The sequence below is a fragment of the Capricornis sumatraensis genome, chromosome 2, assembly GCF_032405125.1.
Source record: "Capricornis sumatraensis isolate serow.1 chromosome 2, serow.2, whole genome shotgun sequence".
Classification (NCBI taxonomy): Eukaryota; Metazoa; Chordata; class Mammalia; order Artiodactyla; family Bovidae; genus Capricornis; species Capricornis sumatraensis.
In genome coordinates this window covers 31,369,924-31,388,736 of record NC_091070.1, presented here as the reverse complement: position 1 = coordinate 31,388,736, position 18,813 = coordinate 31,369,924, and the positions used below count along the sequence as shown (strand labels likewise).

Below are 18,813 nucleotides of genomic sequence, written 5' to 3'. Positions count from 1 at the left end.
CTGTCTGGAGAGGCCTTACAAATAGCTGTGAAAAGAAGAGAAGTGAAAAGCAAAAGAGAAAAGGAAAGAAATAACCATCTGAATGCAGAGTTCCAAAGAATAGCAAGAAGAGATAAGAAAGCCTGCCTCAGTGATCAATGCAAAGAAATAGAGAAAAACAACAGAATGGGGAAGACTAGAGATCTCTTTAAGAAAATTAGAGATACCAAGGGAATATTTCATGCAAAGATGGGCTCAATAAAGGACAGAAATGGTATGGATCTAACAGAAGCAGAAGATATTCAGAACAGGTGGCAAGAATACACAGAAGAACTATACAAAAAAGATCTTCATAACCAAGATAATCACGATGGTACTAGAGCCAGACATCCTGGAATGTGAAGTCAAGTGGGCCTTAGAAAGCATCACTATAGACAAAGCTAGTGGAGGTGATGGAATTCCAGTTGAGCTGTTTCAAATCCTGAAAGATGATGCTGTGAAAGTGCTGCACTCAATACGCCAGCAAATTTGGAAAACTCAGCAGTGGCCACAGGACTGGGAAAGGTCAGTTTTCATTCCAATCCCAAAGAAAGGCAACGCCAAAGAATGCTCAAACTACCGCACAATTCCACTCACTCAATTAATTAAACTCACAATTAATTGCACTCCAATTAATTCTCCAAGCCAGGCTTCAGCAATACGTGAACTGTGAACTTCCAGATGTTCAAGCTGGTTTTAGAAAAGGCAGAGGAACCAGAGATCAAATTGCCAACATCCGCTGGATCATGGAAAAAGCAAGAGAGTTCCAGAGAAACATCGATTTCTGCTTTATTGACTATGCCAAAGCCTTTGACTGTGTGGATCACAATAAACTGTGGAAAATTCTGAGAGAGATGGGAATACCAGACCACCTGACCTGCCTCTTGAGAAACCTATATGCAGGTCAGGAAGCAACAGTTAGAACTGGACATGGAACAACAGACTGGTTCCAAATAGGAAAAGGAGGACGTCAAGGCTCATTTAACTTCTATGCAGAGTACATCATGAGAAACGCTGGGCTGGAAGAAGCACAAGCTGGAATCAAGATTGCTGGGAGAAATATCACTAACCTCAGATATGCAGATGACACCACCCTTATGGCAGAAAGTGAAGAGGAACTAAAGAGCCTCTTGATGAAAGTGAAAGAGGAGAATGAAAAAGTTGGCCTAAAGCTCAACATTCAGAAAATGAAGATCATGGCATCCGGTCCCATCACTTCATGGAAAATAGATGGGGAAACAGTGGAAACAGTGTCAGACTTTATTTTTGGGGGCTCCAAAATCACTGCAGATGGTGACTGCAGCCATGAAATTGAAAGACGCTTACTCTTTGGAATAAAGGTTATGACCAACCTGAAAGGCATATTGAAAAGCAGAGACATTACTTTGCCAACAAAGGTCTGTCTAGTCAAGGCTATGGTTTTTCCAGTAATCGTGTATGAATGCGAGAGTTGGACTGTGAAGAAAGCTGAGCGCTGAAGAATTGATGCTTTTGAACTGTGGTGTTAGAGAAGACTCTTGAGAGTCCCTTGGACTGCAAGGAGATCCAACCAGTCCATTCTAAAGGAGATCAGCCCTGGATATTCTTTAGAAGGATTCATGCTAAAGCTGAAACTCCAATACTTTGGCTACCTCATGCGAAGAGTTGACTCATTGGAAAAGACTCTGATGCTGGGAGGGATTGGGGGCAGGAGGAGAAGGGGACGACAGAAGATGAGATGGCTGGATGGCATCACCGACTCGATGGAAGTGAGTTTGAGTGAACCCAGGGAGTTGGTGATGGACAGGGCGGTCTGGCGTGCTGCCTTTCATGGGGTCACAAAGAGCCGGACACGACTGAGCAACTGAACTGAATACACATTTACCAAGGGAATCCTAGATACTATGCATGGCTCATAGGACCTTGTACAGGTACTCCCTAAGCCAGGAGATGTCTGCTTCAACAGAATGAAATATTAGGTATCTTGGTGAAGACTTTATTAGGTCATCATATAGCCTCTGTGACAGATTCTTTGCTCTTAACCTCTTTTCTCCCTTCCGAACTCAGAGACTTCCAGTTGTTAGCTTTTGGGTGCCACTATCCCTTAAAGTGAGTGGAGGGTTTTTCTCTAGAAGTGTTTACAAATCATAGTTATTGATGAGAATTTTCACTCATTTTTGCCTCATTGTGTTAATTACACAATCAAGAAACACTGGTGACAGATTCTGAAATTGGATTCTGTAATTTAGAAGAGACACCATAAGTCCATAAGTTGGACAAGAACAAAGTTCAAAGTTCATCCCTTTCTTCATTATGCAAAATTAACCATTGTTAAATGTCAGCGCACTTGCTTCTGGTCTTTGTGTGTATACTTTTAATTGTGCAAATTATGGATACATTGTTTTTTTTTTTAATTTAAATCTTACAGATAAAGCTTCAGGACTCCTTGACTTGCATCCCCATGTCTCATAGTTTAAACATTAAAAAAAATAATATCCTTTGTTTAAATGAAATTTTATGTAAAAGTTGACTGTTCTTCTAGTTAAATATGTGAGACATATACATATGTCCCATGTAGTATTATGTACTGAGGGCACAGCAGTGAACAATATGTGCAAGGCCCCTGCCCCATGAAATAACCACATAGGATAATTTGAAATGGTGATACTTGCCCTGAAGATCTTCAGACAGGGTAAAGAGACAGAGAGTGATGGGAGCATTGCACAGGACTGTGGCAGATACAGTGGTTGGGTTGGCTTCCTGCGAAAGTGAAATTCACTCTGAGGCCTTAATGATGAGAAGAATCAGCCATGCACAGGTGTGGCCAGAACATGCTTGTCAAGGATGTGGATCAAGGGCGTGGCTGATGCAAAGGCCCTGAGGCAGGAGTCAGCATGGCCAGTATAGTTGAAGGGCAATGACTCATGCGAAGAGCTCTACAAGATGGGGTTGGGGTAGGGGTAGTCAGATGCCAGATTGTAATGCCCCTTGGAGGCTGCTGTGTGGCCTTTGCATGTTCTTATAATTGCAGTGAGTAGCCACAGGATGTTTTTATAAGATAATATGTCAATATCCAAAAGGATAAAAGCAGAACTGCTGAAACTGAAGCTGGAGTGAGAAGCTCAAATCAATACCTGAAAATCTCTGATTTCGCTCCCCTCTCCCATCTGAGTTGGGATACCTTACCTTTAGGCATTTCTAGCAGGTAACTCTAGTCCAAACAGGAAAAGGAGTACGTCAAGGCTGTATATTGTCACCCTGCTTATTTAACTTATATGCAGAGTACATCATGAGAAATGCTGGGCTGGAAGAAGCACAAGCTGGAATCAAGATTGCCAGGAGAAATATCAATAATCTCAGATATGTAGATGATACCACCCTGATGGCAGAAAGTGAAGAGGAACTAAAAAGCCTCTTGATGAAAGTGAGAGTGAAAAAGTTGGCTTAAAGCTCAACGTTCAGAAAACGAAGATCATGGCATCTGGTCCCATCACTTCACGACAAATAGATGGGGAAACAGTAGAAACAGTGGCTGACTTTATTTTTCTGGGCTCCAAAAATCACTGCAGATAGTGATTGCAGCCATGAAATTAAAAGACGCTTCCTCCTTGGAAGGAAAGTTATGACCAACCTAGACAGCGTATTAAAAAGCAGAGACGTTACTTTGCCAACAACGGTCCATTTAGGCAAGGCTATGGTTTTTCCAGTAGTCATGTATGGATGTGAGAGTTGGACTGTGAAGAAGGCTGAGTGCTAAAGAATTGATGCTTTTGAACTGTGGTGTTGGAGAAGAGTCTTGAGAGTCCCTTGGACTGCAAGGAGATCCAGCCAGTCCATCGTAAAGGAGATCAGTCCTGGGTGTTCATTGGCAGGACTGATTTTGACGCTGAAACTCCAATATTTTGGCCACCTGATGTGAAGAGCTGACTCATTTGAAAAGACCCTGATGCTGGGAAAGACTGAGGGCAGGAGGAGAAGGGGACGATAGAGGATGAGATGGTTGGATGGCATCATGGACTCAATAGACATGGGTTTGGGTGGACTCCGGGAGTTGGTGATGGACAGGGAGGCTTGGCGTGCTGCGGTTCATGGGGTTGCAGAGAGTCGGACACGACTGAGCAACTGAACTGAACTCTAGTCTGAAGACAGTGGAGCCAGGGACTCCTCACTTCCATCCTACTGCAACCACAGACTTTGGAACATTCTTCCTTGTGTCTCCTTATAGCTTCTTCCCATTGGTTTTAAATTCAGTCTGGAGTGGGGGGCGTGACACAGCTCTGATCCTGTTGCTATGGAGCTGCCCCTAGAAATCATCTGAGAGGATAGTTGCTGGCCTCTGTCTCACCCTCAGGTTTTCTCTTCCATCTCGAGAAGTGCCTGCTCTGTGTATCAGCAATGCTGAATTTCTTTCTGGTCGGGGACGTGAGTACATTGTCTGATGATCTGCAGTGCACTCTCTGGTGCTCAGCGGTCACTGTAGCTTCTCCAGCAAGGTCACCTGCCCACAGCTCTGAACTATGAGAGTCATCAAGACCCAACCACATCTGTTCTCTCTACTTTTTTTTTTTTTTTTACAAAAGTAGAGTAGGGCAGGTGGGGCATTTAAGTATGACTTCGAATTGCTCATGGGGTAAATCCAGACTCTTAGCCTGGGCTGCAACTTCTCCACACCAGCCCTCCTCTGCGCTCTCACTCCCTGTGGCTCCTCCCTGGACTCCATGCCTGTGTTGCCCACATCTTCCCAGCACAGATGTAGCTCTCCTCCTCTGCCCTTCCAGCTCACCAAGGGTCAATTCATAGTCCACCTTTTTTTTCCCCTTTCAACCCCATCTCTCTTTAAAAATTAAAAATATACAGGAGTTATACATGAATATGCTCTCATCATAAATGTGTATACACACACACACACACACACACACACGCACATATATGTACATATATCTCACAGAAAGTATGTTTCCATTCTTGCTTATTCCCCATCCCTCTCATCTCTCAGAGTTAAGAAATTACTGTGTGTATTTTTCCAGGCCTTTGCTATGTATGTACATGTAAATTATTTAGGTTTTTATGTAAGATCGTTTTAAAAAGACATTATGGGACATGTTATACACATTATTCTTTGAGTTGCTTTTTTTCACTTGACAATATAACTTGGAAATTTTTCTAGGATCATACACATAATTGTGACTTTAAAAAGACGGTGCAGTGATTAAAATTCTGCAGTGTTTTTATGGTAAAAATTCAAATTTGAAAGGATATGAAGTGAAAAGTAGTTCTCCAATCCCCTCTTTTTATTTTGGAGGTTACTGCTGATAACATTTCTTACATGTATTTATAAGTGCTTTAAAATATGCAATCCTGTAGTATATAGTATACACATCACACAGCATCTTGAGCATTTTTTTTCCCCATATCTACGTGCACAGGTGCCTCGTTCTTTTTAGTGAGTGTGTTAGATTCTCTAATGTGAGTATGCTATAATTTAGTCAGCCATCTCTCTATCAGTGAACTTATTTGATCTTTTCTGTTTGGAAATCTCTGACCCTCCTAGCTCATGTTAAGTCACTCCCCATTTGTTGTGAATGTATTCAACACAATAAGCATTAACCAAGTGCCTTCTGTCTTCCTGGTGCTGCGTGGAGCACTAGGGCCCCCAGCTTGCTTGATACAGAGTCCCTCCCTCCTGCTTTTAGTTATCCTGGTCTAACATGAAGACACACTGCTGAGAAACTTAGACTGTGACAAGAGTTGGAATAGGTAGATGTCCCTTAGCATATATAGTATTAATTCTACTTGAGGATGGTAAAGGAGAAATTGCAATCAAAGCCTAGAGGATGAGTAAGAAATCTTCTAGGTGGCAAGGAAGAGAAGGGCATTCCTGCAGGGGTTAACAATACCAGTATGGGTTGGCAAGAAAGAGTGGGTGATGTGCAAAGCGTGGTCAGGACCCAGTGTGATTCGAGCAAGTGCTGGGGTGTAGGGTGTCGGGGGTGGTACTCTTTGCTCAGCAGTGGGTCATAGGAAACATTCAACATATGACTAGAAGGACATGCTCTCTCTGCTCAGCTGGCCCCAAGACCCTCTTGGGCTTGTCCTCTATGTCTTGCGGACTTTGTCTCCAGCTATCAGCTCCTTTTGACATTGCCTTCAGTACCTGAGCACTTTGGTGAATTGGTCTGTCTTGAAATGTGTGTGTGTATATATATATATATATATATATATATATATATATATATATATAAATAAAATCCAGTTTTGTATTCTTAACTCTGTTATGTCCTCTTTTCACAGAGTTTAATCAGTCAAGAAATAAAACAGAATTCAGCTATGGCCCCAAGGAAGAGAGGTGGACGGGGGATTTCATTCATCTTCTGCTGTTTCCGAAACAATGATCACCCAGAAATCACGTATCGGCTGCGAAATGATAGCAACTTTGCGCTTCAGACCATGGAGCCTGCGTTACCCATGCCCCCTGTGGAGGAGCTGGACGTCATGTTCAGTGAACTCGTGGTGAGTCTCAGACTTCATCCCAGGGATAGGGGGTGGTTGGGAGCCGGAGGAAGGGGAGAGGATGTGAACGGTTTGGTTAGACACAGTCTTGCCTTATCTTTGGTGAAAGGGCCCCCATCTGCACCCCTACTGTCAGCACTGAGCCTGTAGAGGAGAAAGAAAAGGGTAGCATCACTACCTCAGAGGGTTTGCTGGTGCTTAAATGGAGAGATTTAGATCTTTAGTTCTTCAAATGTGCAGCCCTAGTGCATCCTGAGTTGCCCTTTCTAGTTCCTCCTGTCCCAGCCTGAGATGCTTGTGTGCACAAATATTTCCTTCATCTGACACTTCCTGGGATTCCCTCATGCTTCCTGCCACTCCCAGTGTGTAGTATTAGTGTCTTTTAAAAAATTAGTCACAGTGTCTCTCATGTCCTTGATCCTTGGATGAAAGACATTATTACTTAAGTAGAGTATCATTATTTAGCCTAATGATAGGATTGCAATAATAACTGTTGTGGGAAACTTTTTATAGATGCTATCATATTTTAAAATCCACTATACTGAAGTGAGAGACGTATCTATGTAGGGCCCACTCATCAAGAGATATAGGAGCTCTCTGCAACTTAGCTTCTCAAGCATCTGCAAAGTAGTGTTTCTTTCCAGTCTGCGTTTCAGAGGATATTATGGTATGGTCAAGGGCACTGGCATGGACATCAGGAAGACTTTGGCTCATATTACTACTCTGACTTTATTATCTGTATCAGCAGGGAAAAAGCTTATGACTTTTCTGAGCCTATATTCTGGAAAGTGGAAGGGAAAAACACTTGCTAAGTTTGATATAACGTTTAAATGAGAATCACACAAAGTGGAAATGGCCCAGTGCCTGCCCCTTCCTAGGTACTCAATGAATATTACATGAGACTCTATCCTTCTTTGATCTCATCTGACATTTTGTAATGGAGTTAGTTCTAATCAGACCATTTATATTGTTCAGCAGATACTAGGGACTGCTATCATTTTACGTGTTTTACATTGTAGGCTGTGTCACTGCCCTCCAGGGATAGTAACTGAACTCTTGCATCACTCCAGCTCTGATGAACCAAAATTCACCTATAAGCTTCTCTTATGAGATAAACCAAGAAGGGCGAGTATTAATACTATGAAACTGATGTTGGAGTTCTGGCCTCCTGAGTGTATTAATGAGCTGATTACCAATGAAACTTGGTTGGGAAAAGAAAGAGGTGATACCTGGCAGCATGTTTACAGTTGAGGATGTTGAATATTTTGCAGTGTTTCAGGAATCTCTACCCTCTCCCATTTCCACTGCATGCAGAACTCTGTTCTAGATGTTAGTGAGGAGGTTCAAAATGGAAAGTTAGAACCTGCTCCCAAATTGCTGCCAGTTTCCATAGTTTAATTGAGAGGTTTAATGCACCAAGGCAAGAACGACACACACCTCTGCATAGGTTGTGTGTGACTGTTGTGGGATATATGATGGATGAGGAGGGTGGTCAGCGAAGACCTCTTGGCGGAGGTGAGTGGTCAGGAGGGATTGAAAGTGAAAAGAGAAGTGGAAGGGTTCAGCGTTAATGGCTGTCTTGGTCATCTGCAGCTAGTTTATCCTCTGATAGCAAAACCTCAGTGGCCTCTCTATTATTGATGCTGCATGTCTGCTGTGGATCAGCTGTGGTTCTGCACTGTGCCATCATCTACTCAAGATCAAGGCCCAGGCCTGGTGGCAGAGGAAAGAGAGACATGGTGAACTTCTCAGGCTCTAAGCTTATGCTTGGAAATGACACGTGTCACTTCAGCACATGTTCCTTTGGCCTACACAGATCACATTACCCCTCCCGAATTCACAGCGGCAAGGACATGTCATCTTTCTGTAGGGACTGGCACCACAAATCACATGGCCGAGCCTGAGGTCATTGGGATGGGTGGAGGGACACCGTCCTTTCCCAGGGTTGGGCAGTGAATCATGTATCATGATGGCTGTCATGAAAGGCAATAATGATGCATTGATGGGCTTGGCATTATTTCCCAGTTGAAGTATTTTAAAACCAAAGTCAACCAAAGGAGACAGATGTTGCTGATAGACAAAGGCCTCTTCAGTGGTAGAGAAGCTGGTGGAGAGCTAGTCCCCTCAGAGCACCCACCTCTGTGGTCCTTTCAATTATATTCTGTCAGCCTCCCCAAATGAGACCCAAGCCAGAGCCCGTGTGGTGGCAGCTCCATGTACATCTTGAAGACAGCTCATTGTTCTGTATTCATAAGGGAGAAAATTCCACTCTCAGCCTTATTGATGTCTTTATTCTGTGTGAAAATTGCCTACAGCTGTTAGTTGTTAAAAAACCAATGCCAAACCAGAACTTTAAGCCAAAACCATTGGAAAACAAATTATCTTGAGGTTTGTATCTGTCCTGGCGAGTGATGGATGGATTTTTGTCTACTCTTGACTTCAGGGGCTTAGCCCACAAATCCATCCAACTGCCAAAGGTGTCCTGGGGCAAGGGAGGTGGGCTCAGAGCCATTGGGAACCTCTGCCCAGGGTTCTCTTGAGTAGTCGCAGGAGCAGTTCTGCCTATGCCCATGCACAGAAGAGGATGGCCACGTGGGGAGGTGGAGCATGCTGCAATGTAGGGTAACTTCCTTTGAGATGCTTTCTGTTGGAATTTGGGCTTATTTCCTTGCCTGTAAAATGCCATAGATGGGGATAATGCCATCTTTCTGATGTGTTGGTACACACAGATTAAAGAAGACAACTTTTTTTTTTTTAAAGACTGCTGCCTATTCATGGGTGCTTCATACCCCACATCCTAGTGTAGCAAGAAGGATGGAAGATAATTCAGGTGTGTTCTGGGCACATCACCCCAGGCAAATATCCCAGGTTTTTCCTTTTTTTTGAAAGCTGATCTGCCTGCTGTGAGCGCACCAGTGTTGGTCCTGACTTGCAGGCCATTCTGCCTCTATCTGATGGAAAGCATCTCATCAGAGCCTATCATTGTGAGCTAGTTTCCTTTGCATCTTCTGATGAGTCACTCATTTGATGTATTTAAAAGTAATACCAAATAGGTTGCTTTCAGAATTGCTTACAGCAACCTTATCATCTCATAAATAAAGCAAGCCTGGATGGGAGGTCGACCACGTGAATCTTTAAAGAATGTGGGCCCTGAGCAGTGCCTCATACTCTTAATAGTGTATAGTTGAGCTGCAAGAGCATTCCAATTTCAGGATGTAGTGGTTTCTGGAGGTCCCAGGCCCGTACTCTGTGCACACGTTCCCCACCCCCCACCCCGTTTTTAGTAACAGCTTTGTGGAGATAAAATTAGTTTCATCTACTAATAAAACCTCACCGCTGCTGTGAAATATTCTATGGGATACCCTCAGCCCATCAACTCTTGGTATATTCAGGAATCACATACTTGACCAGAAAACCAGAAGGGGGCTATAGTCAATTCTCTTTCCATTTCACAAGTAGCCACAGGAGATATACATTGAAACAAGCCATCTCACCTCAACAGTTGGACTCAAAGGAAAACATATTCAAAATCTACCCAAGGAGACATGACACATTTTGCTAAAACTTACTGACACCTCACAGAGACTGCAATGAACAAGGGTTATTTTTGTAAATATAACCAGATAGCAAAATGTTTTGATGTACTTTAGCATATTTCATTGAGAAAACCTGTAAGAAAGCAGGGGTACTGTCCTTTAGTTCAAATAAGAATCTGAGAATATATAATAACACACTATCTCTCTCCATCCCTTTTTCCTGGCTCTCAGAACCCCAATCCACCCAGGCTCTTATTTCACACACCATCTATGCTGAACTTTCAATTTCTTGAGTCTTCCACATTTTCTCTCTCACCTCACAGCCCTTTACATGCTATTTTCACTGTCTGTAACACACTTTCCTCTCCTCTTTGCCTGCATAGTTCCTTCTTTTCAAGTCTTACATTAAATATCACTTCCTCCAGGAACGCTTCCAAGATCCTTCCACGCTAGGTACCTGTGAGGCTTGGGGGTAGGTGTCAGTAAGCAGCGGTTATATTAGAAATGGCATCTCCTCGCACATTCCCTCAGTTCTCTTGACTTGTGAAACAACGGAATATACATCTGCTTTTCCTGGGTGAGGTTTTATTAGTAGATGAGAAACCAGGTTTATGATAAGTCTGGTCATGATTTTCGAAGTATCCTTGGAATCAGTTAACTGACCAGAGGAAAACTTTCCTTTCTAAGAGAGTACATCACTGTGAATTTATAGATAGTTGGAAATAATAAGCAGTATAGACCCAAGTTTTCCTAAGCCTGACATGTTACCAATTCTATTTATACTGTTTTCTATTAACCTGCCTTCTTTCAGATTCAATATTTAGTCTTCCATTTATTTGACCAATGTGTCTAATATTCTGGGATAATTTGTTATACAGTTCTATGTGCTTGTGGCTGGGTGCTCAGTCAAATCCGACTCTGCAACCCCATGAACTGTAGCCCTCCAGGCTCCTCTGTCCGCAGAATTCTTCAGGCAAGAATACTAGATTGGGTTGCCATTTCCTACTCTAGGGGATCTTTCCAACCCAGGGATTGAACCCGTGTCTCTTGCATCCCCTGCATTGGCAGGTGGATTCTTTACCACTAGAGCCATCTATCCTAATGCCTGTGCATTTCACCATTCTCAATAAAAAGCGTGCAAGTGTTGCTCTCAGCTTAATACTCCACCACTTGGAGGTGGTGGAAATGTGAGGGGGAGTTTCTAGGTGCTGCAGTTACTGAATGGTGCTGCTGGTGTTTGTGGCCCATCCCAAGTGGCAGTGTTCCCTCTCCCCATTGGGAGTTACTGGGTGATCCATTGTCAGGGTGAGGGTCTTCCTGTGTAACTCATTTCCAATCCCTACTCTATCCGTGGGTTGAGGGTGGGTGGCGTGGCAGTCTGACTTAAATAACTCTACTTTTAGTTTGCCAAAAGTCACTTTTTGGAATTCCCATTTTGGCATATTTACATTCTATCTTTAGATCTTTAGATAGAAAAGGTTATGTTGGATACAAGTGGAAAATTGTCTTTAGAAGACCAATGTACAGTTGCCTTTTTTTTTAAGAACGGACTTCCAAAAGTGGATTTCCAAAAGTGCTATTAAAAAAGTTTAGTTGTGTAGCATCATTTAAGTGTTATGCCTTCCAGGAAATATAAAAAACATTTGAAAGAAACTAATTAAGAAATTCATTAATGATCACCATTTATATAATTGAAGATTGTCAACAAAAGTTAATACCTCAATGGGGAAGATAGTGTTGGTGGATAATGAGAAGATTTGTATGCTCATAAATATAATCACTTACTATAGGTCAGTTTTATTGTTATTAGGTCTTGAGGACACTCTCAGCATTAGTAACCAGCATAGACTTTGAGAAATGAAGATAGTAAGATTTAGTTACTAAAGAGTTACTGAGAGGATTTAGTTGACATATCAGAATTAGATGAATTCACAGTTGAGGCAAACTGTGCCAGATGAATTCCCTTGGGAACATACATCAGTAAACTCTTCATTTTTCATTATGTTCTGAAGTCATTTTGGTATGAAAAGAGCTACAGGAATCCAAGTTAGTCTTATGATATACCAGTGTACAGATTTTGTTCTTTTTGTTGTTGTTCAGTTGCTCAGTCATGTCCAATTCTTTATGACCCCATGGACTGCAGCACACCAGGCTTCCCTGTCCTTCACTATCTCCTGGAGTTTGCTTAAACTCATTTCTATTGAGTTGATGGTGCCATCCAACCATCTTATCCTCTGTTGCCCGCTTCTCCTGCCTTCAGTCTTTCCCGGCATCAGGGTCTTTTCCAGTGAGTCAGTTCCTCGCATGAGGTGGCCAAAGTATTGGAGCTTCAACTTCAGCATCAGTCCTTCCAATGAATATTCAGGACTGATTTCCTTCAGGATTGACTGGTTGGATCTCCTTGCAGTCCAAGGGATTCTCAAGAGTCTTCTCCAACACCACAGTTCAAAAGCATCAATTCTTTAGCGCTCAGCTTTCTTTATGGTACAACTCCATACATGACTACTGGGAAAACCATAGCTTTGACTATATGGACCTTTGTTCTCAAAGTACTGTCTCTGCTTTTTAGGTTGGTCATAGCTTTTCTTCCAAGAAGCAAGTGTCTTTTAATTTCATGGATGACGTCACCATCTGCAGTGATTTTGGAGTCCAAAAAAATAAAGTCTCATTGTTTCCATTGTTCCCCCGTCTATTTGCCATGAAGTGATGGGACCAGATGCCATGATCTTAGGTTTTTGAATGTTGAGATTTAAGCCAGTTTGGGAAGTCATCTGTTGTTTCTTAACTGGAGTGTAAACTTTATACGTTAATTGGAGTCCCCAACTTTTTTGGCACCAGGGACCAGTTTCAGGGAAGACAATTTTTCCACAGATTGGGTTGGGGGGTGGAGGGTGGGATGGTTTTGGGATGATTCAAGTACATTACATATATTGTGCACTTTATTATTATTGCATGAGCTCTACTTCAGATCATCAAACATTAGATCCTGGAGATTGGGGATCTCTGGTGTAAAGGATTGCTTGGTAATTAAGCAGAGGAACTCAGACTGCACAAAGACTTCAAAGATATATCTAGAATAGTCTTAAAGTGTTCAGTTGTCTGAAAGCCAAAAATCATAGTCTAATGAAGGAATTGATATCAAAATTGTTCAATTTCCATGAGTTTAAAAATTCTTTTCAATTGACAAACTTATAAAACTCAAAAAAGAAAATTCTGTTCATGTAAAGGACATGGTTAATTGACAGAGAAGAAAAAAAATATTGAGTAGATATTCCCTTGATACTGTGGTATTTTTGAAGAAATTAACTTGATGAGCTCATAAAGAAATGTTGGAGCAGTATGATAATGTGCAGTATGTCACAAAAGGAAGTGGGAATGTAGATATGGGCTTAAATGGGTTCAGTGCTAAAATTGCTGTGGGATAGATGTGAACTATTGCCAGTATATAGTCAGTTTAAAGATGAGCAAAAAATGATCCTAAATCTAGAACTTTATAAACAAATTATTTAGGGCCTGAGAAGAACCGATGGTTTGTGATCCAAGGGATGTTGATATAGGGGGTTTTGCTTGCTTATATATGCTGTGTTTTTGAATTGAACTTTGCAATACATCCAGAAATCTAGTGGGATTGGCAGTAGATCTTCATTTCAATGGACAGTATACATTTCTTTGAGGTCCTATCTGCTTAGAGATAGTGAGATGGTCAAGGTGGTCTTCAAAGTTTTCGTCTTGTCTTTTGATTCACTAAACAAATACAGAAAAGTTTAAGATAAAACCGTAAACCATTTTATTCCTTCTAGTCCTAAATGTGTATTTTATCTCATCAAGACCATTCCAAATGTCCTTTTATTCAAGTTGTTAAATTTACATTTTTTACTCCATGTTCAGTTCAGTTCAGTTCAGTCCAGTTCAGTCGCTCAATCGTGTCCGACTCTTTGCGACCCCAGGCCTCCCTGTCTATCACCAACTCCCGGAGTTCACTCAGAGTCACGTCCATCGAGTCAGTGATGCCATCCAGCCATCTCATCCTCTGTCGTCCGCTTCTCCTCCTGCCCCCAATCCCTCCCAGCATCAGGGTATTTTCCAACGAGTCAACTCTTTGCATGAGGTGGCCAAAGTACTGGAGTTTCAGCTTTAGCATCATTCCTTCCAAAGAAATCCCAGGGTTGATCTCCTTCAGAATGGACTGGTTGGATCTCCTTGCAGTCCAAGGGGCTCTCAAGAGTCTTCTCCAACACCACAGTTCAAACGCATCAATTCTTTGGCGCTCAGCCTTCTTCACAGTCCAACTCTCACATCCATGCATGACTACTGGAAAAACCATAGCCTTGACTAGATGGACCTTAGTCGGCAAAGTAATGTCTCTGCTTTTGAATATGTTATCTAGGTTGATTATAACTTTTCTTGCAAGGAGTAAGCGTCTTTTAATTTCATGGCTGCAGTCACCATCTGCAGTAATTTTGGAGGTACTTTGTTATCATCGATCCATTTATTTCTGGGTGCTTCTTAATTTAGAGCAGGGACTGAAATGGGGATGGGGGCTCAGGGAGAGATGGAGGAAAAAAATCATGAAAACTTTATTTTATTTTAATACAAATTCTGCAAAACCATCTCTGAACTAATAATGTTATTGAGAAAATGGTTATGAGTCCCCTTGGCCTTGATGATTTTCATTACCCTGAGTCCTAAAGAGATGTTGAGAGGTATGTATCTACTTAGCTTTTGGCTTCAATTTAAAATCTGATTATTTAACTTAATCCTCAGGCTGCCATGTGCGAATTACACAGTCAGCAAATTGCACTACTTGCCAGCTCTTTACATGTCCCCATCCAGACCAGTATAGGTTTTAAAGACAGAGAGGATAATTTGATCTCCATAAGTGGTATGGTTTAGGTAAGCTTTCAAGTGCAATTCTGAAAATGTGTTTCAGTAATGGCTAGAACAATCTGGTAGTTTGTACAAATAAATGTACTCAAGTATATATATTGATGCACTGGGAGTCATTTAAATACCATTTGCTCTTTTAAAACATATGTCACACAGCCTGCGGGAGGTGAATGCCCAATACATGGATCATGAATTGCAATTCTAAACTGTCCTCAACTCTTTTTATCTGCTAGGCTTGAAGTCCCCCCCGCCCCCACTGCCCCCCGCCCCTTTTCCACATGCAGTTCCTCTGGAATTTCAAAGTGTTTCTTGATTTGTGTTGTAGGAGCTCAGTACCAGTTACATCTTTTAGTTACGATTTTCTGGCTCATGGATGAAGGGAGAAAAAAAAAAAATATATATATATATATATATATATATACATATATAACATATATTTTAAAAAACCAAATTCCTAAAAAAGTTGGAATTTTCCACCTCTTGTCTAGTGTTAAATAAATCCACTGGAAACATCCTACAGCTGCTAGCTGTTTATTTCATTATACAATGTAATATTTAAGAACTAAACTGAACCAAATGAAGGTCACTTAGAATATATACTTGCATTGTTTTCAGGAAAGATGGACATTTCTTGGATATAGAAGAAAAAAGCAAGTCCTTTGCCATCTTTTAAACAATCAGTTTAGTTTATTCACCTATGGACACTCATGTTAAATCCACTGTGAGCATGCACCTTTACAATGTCAGAGAGCAGAAGGGCACAGGCATCAAATCTGGCATTTTCGCTCAAGATCCCCACCCAGGGCCTCGAGCAGTGCCTGGTCCTGAGTCCATGGTCAGTAAATGCTTGTGGCCTGGATGAATAATTCACTAGTGAAGGTTTATACATGATATGCTCAGGAAGATTTGCATGTATGTGTGCATGCATGAATTAATGATGGCTGGATCATCCAACAGTTGGATTCCTATTCTGAATTATTGTTGAAGTAGTCGTGATAGGTTTGGGCTGGTTCCTGTACCCTTCCTGCATCCATGTTCACCTTTTGTCAGTCTCTCTACTCTTCTTCATTTGGATGTCAGTTACCATGGGAGCACTAAGGGTAGCAGGTTAAAAGGCTGAGGGTGGTGGTGTTATTCAGTCGTGTCTGACTCTTTGTGACCCCATGAACTGCAGCACTCCAGGCCTCCCTGTCCTTCATTATCTCGCTGAGTTTGCTCAAACTCATGTCCATTGAGTCAGTAATGCCATCCAACCATCTCATCCTCTCGTCCCCTTCTCCTACTCCCCTCAATCTTTCCCAGCATCAGGGTCTTTTCCAGTGAGTCGGTCCTTCGCATCAGGTGGCCGAAGTATTGGAGCTTCAGCATTCAGGTCTAAGAAATATTTTCCGTCCTCAGCAGTCTCTCCACCCTATATTACACGGTAGAATAAGTAAATAGCTGCAGTGTGGGAGGAGACTCATTGTGCTAGATATCTTTTGACCCAGCTAAAACTTAGAAGTGCCAGCTGAGCTGCTTAGCAAGTCTAAGCAGGTGGGGAGAGGCTTGGGGGAGAGCAGTGCTGGTGTCACTGTGGAAGAGGGATGAGTGTGTAACTTGGCTTCACACTTGCCCGCAGGACCTTTCTTATCTCTTACTCCACAAGCTGACTCTGTGTCTCAGGAGACAAAGTCCCTCCATTCAATCAGGAAAACACTGCTTAGAAATCCTCTCAATTAAGCCTTGTCAACAGAAGTTGTACTAGATTGTAAATATAAAAACTGGAAATGTGGGTGGCTGGATTACTGTTGGGAGTTGATTTCGGCATATATTTCGAACAGGATGGTTTCCTTTAGGTTATTGGAAAACTGCTGGTGATGCAGACTAATTAAAAGTTAGTTAGTCTCATGAGTTTCTAGTCGAAGTAACACCAAGAAGCCAAATAAGAAGCCTACAGGTTTCACAGCAGACTTTTTTCTAGCAAACTGGCTATAGTTTGCATTGCCTGCTATTCAGAGTAGGAAAGGAAATAGTGTGAAACAATTAACCGTGGGTAGTAAGAAACTAAAAATTATTTCTATTAGTCAGACTTTGCTTGTGGGGTTTCTCAGTTATTATTTTTATATGTCGAATGAAAACACATCTGTCAGACACAGAGAGCATTATTGTGTAGGTGGTGGTGAGTCATATTGTGGTATTTTGTATAATGACTAAGAACGTTGGCAGAAATCTTACAGGCTGAAAACCTTTAAGGCTTGTTCTCTATGTGTACACATCTCTTCGGGGACTTAACACTCACTGTTGTTTTCCATTTATGTCTGTCTTGACTGGTTAGGGACGGGTAATAATTCACTGAACACTCCTCTATTTAAACCAACAAAGGGCTTATCTAACTTTCAGGTTTCCAACCACCCCTATGAAAATAAAATACTGTTCTCAAGGTCATGGTGGTTAAATTTTAAGAGCTGTGTTGGCATTTCATGACTCGTGGATGTGGTGGCTGTTTGCTGTGGGAAGGATGGATGTTCATAAATTTAATGAATTATTGCAGCTGAAAGGTACATGTTCTCCATACATTTATAGAAGTCTAATTTTGCTGCTGTTAAAGTGCCACCCTTCAGTCCTCTGTCTGCTTTGTCTGGTCCTTTCTGCTTGGTGTGGTTCTTAGCACTGTGTCATGTGACTTAAGGCCTGACCATTTGTCCCTCCAAGAGGGTTTGTCTTGTATGTGGTAGTGTTGAGTTGTGGGGTGGGAGATGAGGTTAGACGTGGGAAATGATGGTGGATGAGGAAGAGGGCTAAACCCAGAGACGGCACCGCTGCTGTTGGGTTTATGTGAGGTGAACCGGGGGCTTGCTGCCTCCTGGACATGTGGGAGACTTTTGGTGGGTGGGATCAGGATGGGTAACTTGGGCCTATTTACTATGGGTAAATACCTGGTGTTTTTAATTTGAAGAAGAAAAGTTACCCTCGTGTGAATAATATAATGTTAAAAAATACTGTGAGCTCTGTGCATTGAGTCAAATGGATGATTACCTTGTCAAGGACCATTTAAAAACCAAAGCCAAACAACCCCAAAACAGAAAGATACACAGAACATGGGTTGATAGGCAAGGTAACCCCAAGGACCTGTCTGTCTTAGCTCTCCCGCTCTTCGTGTTTTTAATCTCTGTTTCCCCCAGCATTCAACATGTGTCTTCCTACTTCTGTGTGATAAAGAGTTAGCTTAACTCATTAGAAATAGAAATCCTGAATTCCTTCATTAGAGATTTCTCTTGTTAGCTGAAAACTCACTTGTTGTTGGCTCACTGAAATCTATTGACTTGGTAGATGTTCAAAAAATAGGTCCTTTAAATATCGCATTGAAGGTATTATAAATAATTCCATATTTTAGCCTCACTCACATCTCTGAAAAGAGCTTTTCAACTCATTCAAAACCCTTATTGTATATTATTTCAAAATTCCTTCCTTTGCTTTATCTAGTGAATCAATCCATTTCCTTAGATTTATTGCGCTGTGCCAATTGTTTTCTGATTTATATAGATTTCTCTATAGAGTTGCCTGCTTACTCTAGAGTGTAGTACTGGTGGGGTTTCTTTGTGCAGAATCTTTCCAAGTGGAGTTTATAACATGCTTTGTGAGAGATGAAGCCAGAATTTTAGTTCCCACAGCTGGACCTCCTTCAGCGCTCTTTTCTTCTTAATAAAAAAATGTCTAAGTATTATGTTTTCTCCAAGATAATAAAAAATATAGGAAATAAGTGTTTTATAAAGATATGAAAAACATAATTGGTATCTTCCCACAGAAGAAAAGCCTTTGTTGGTTTCCATTTTTAAGAACTTGCACTTTCTGTGGAGAAAAAATGATGCTTGGTGCAGATGTTTCTTTCTTTACCATTCGCTAA

At 41.6% G+C, this 18,813-nt stretch overlaps 1 protein-coding gene across 1 annotated transcript in view; it reads left to right on the top strand.

Moving 5' to 3' along the window:
- DAAM1 (dishevelled associated activator of morphogenesis 1) overlaps window positions 1-18,813 on the top strand; it is a 178,461-nt gene that overhangs the window by 69,189 nt on the left and 90,459 nt on the right. Inside the window, exon 2 of the mRNA XM_068963191.1 lies at window positions 6,289-6,507. Coding sequence (XP_068819292.1) covers window positions 6,325-6,507 — 183 coding nt within the window. The 5' untranslated portion in view covers window positions 6,289-6,324. The remainder of the gene's footprint in view (window positions 1-6,288; window positions 6,508-18,813) is intronic.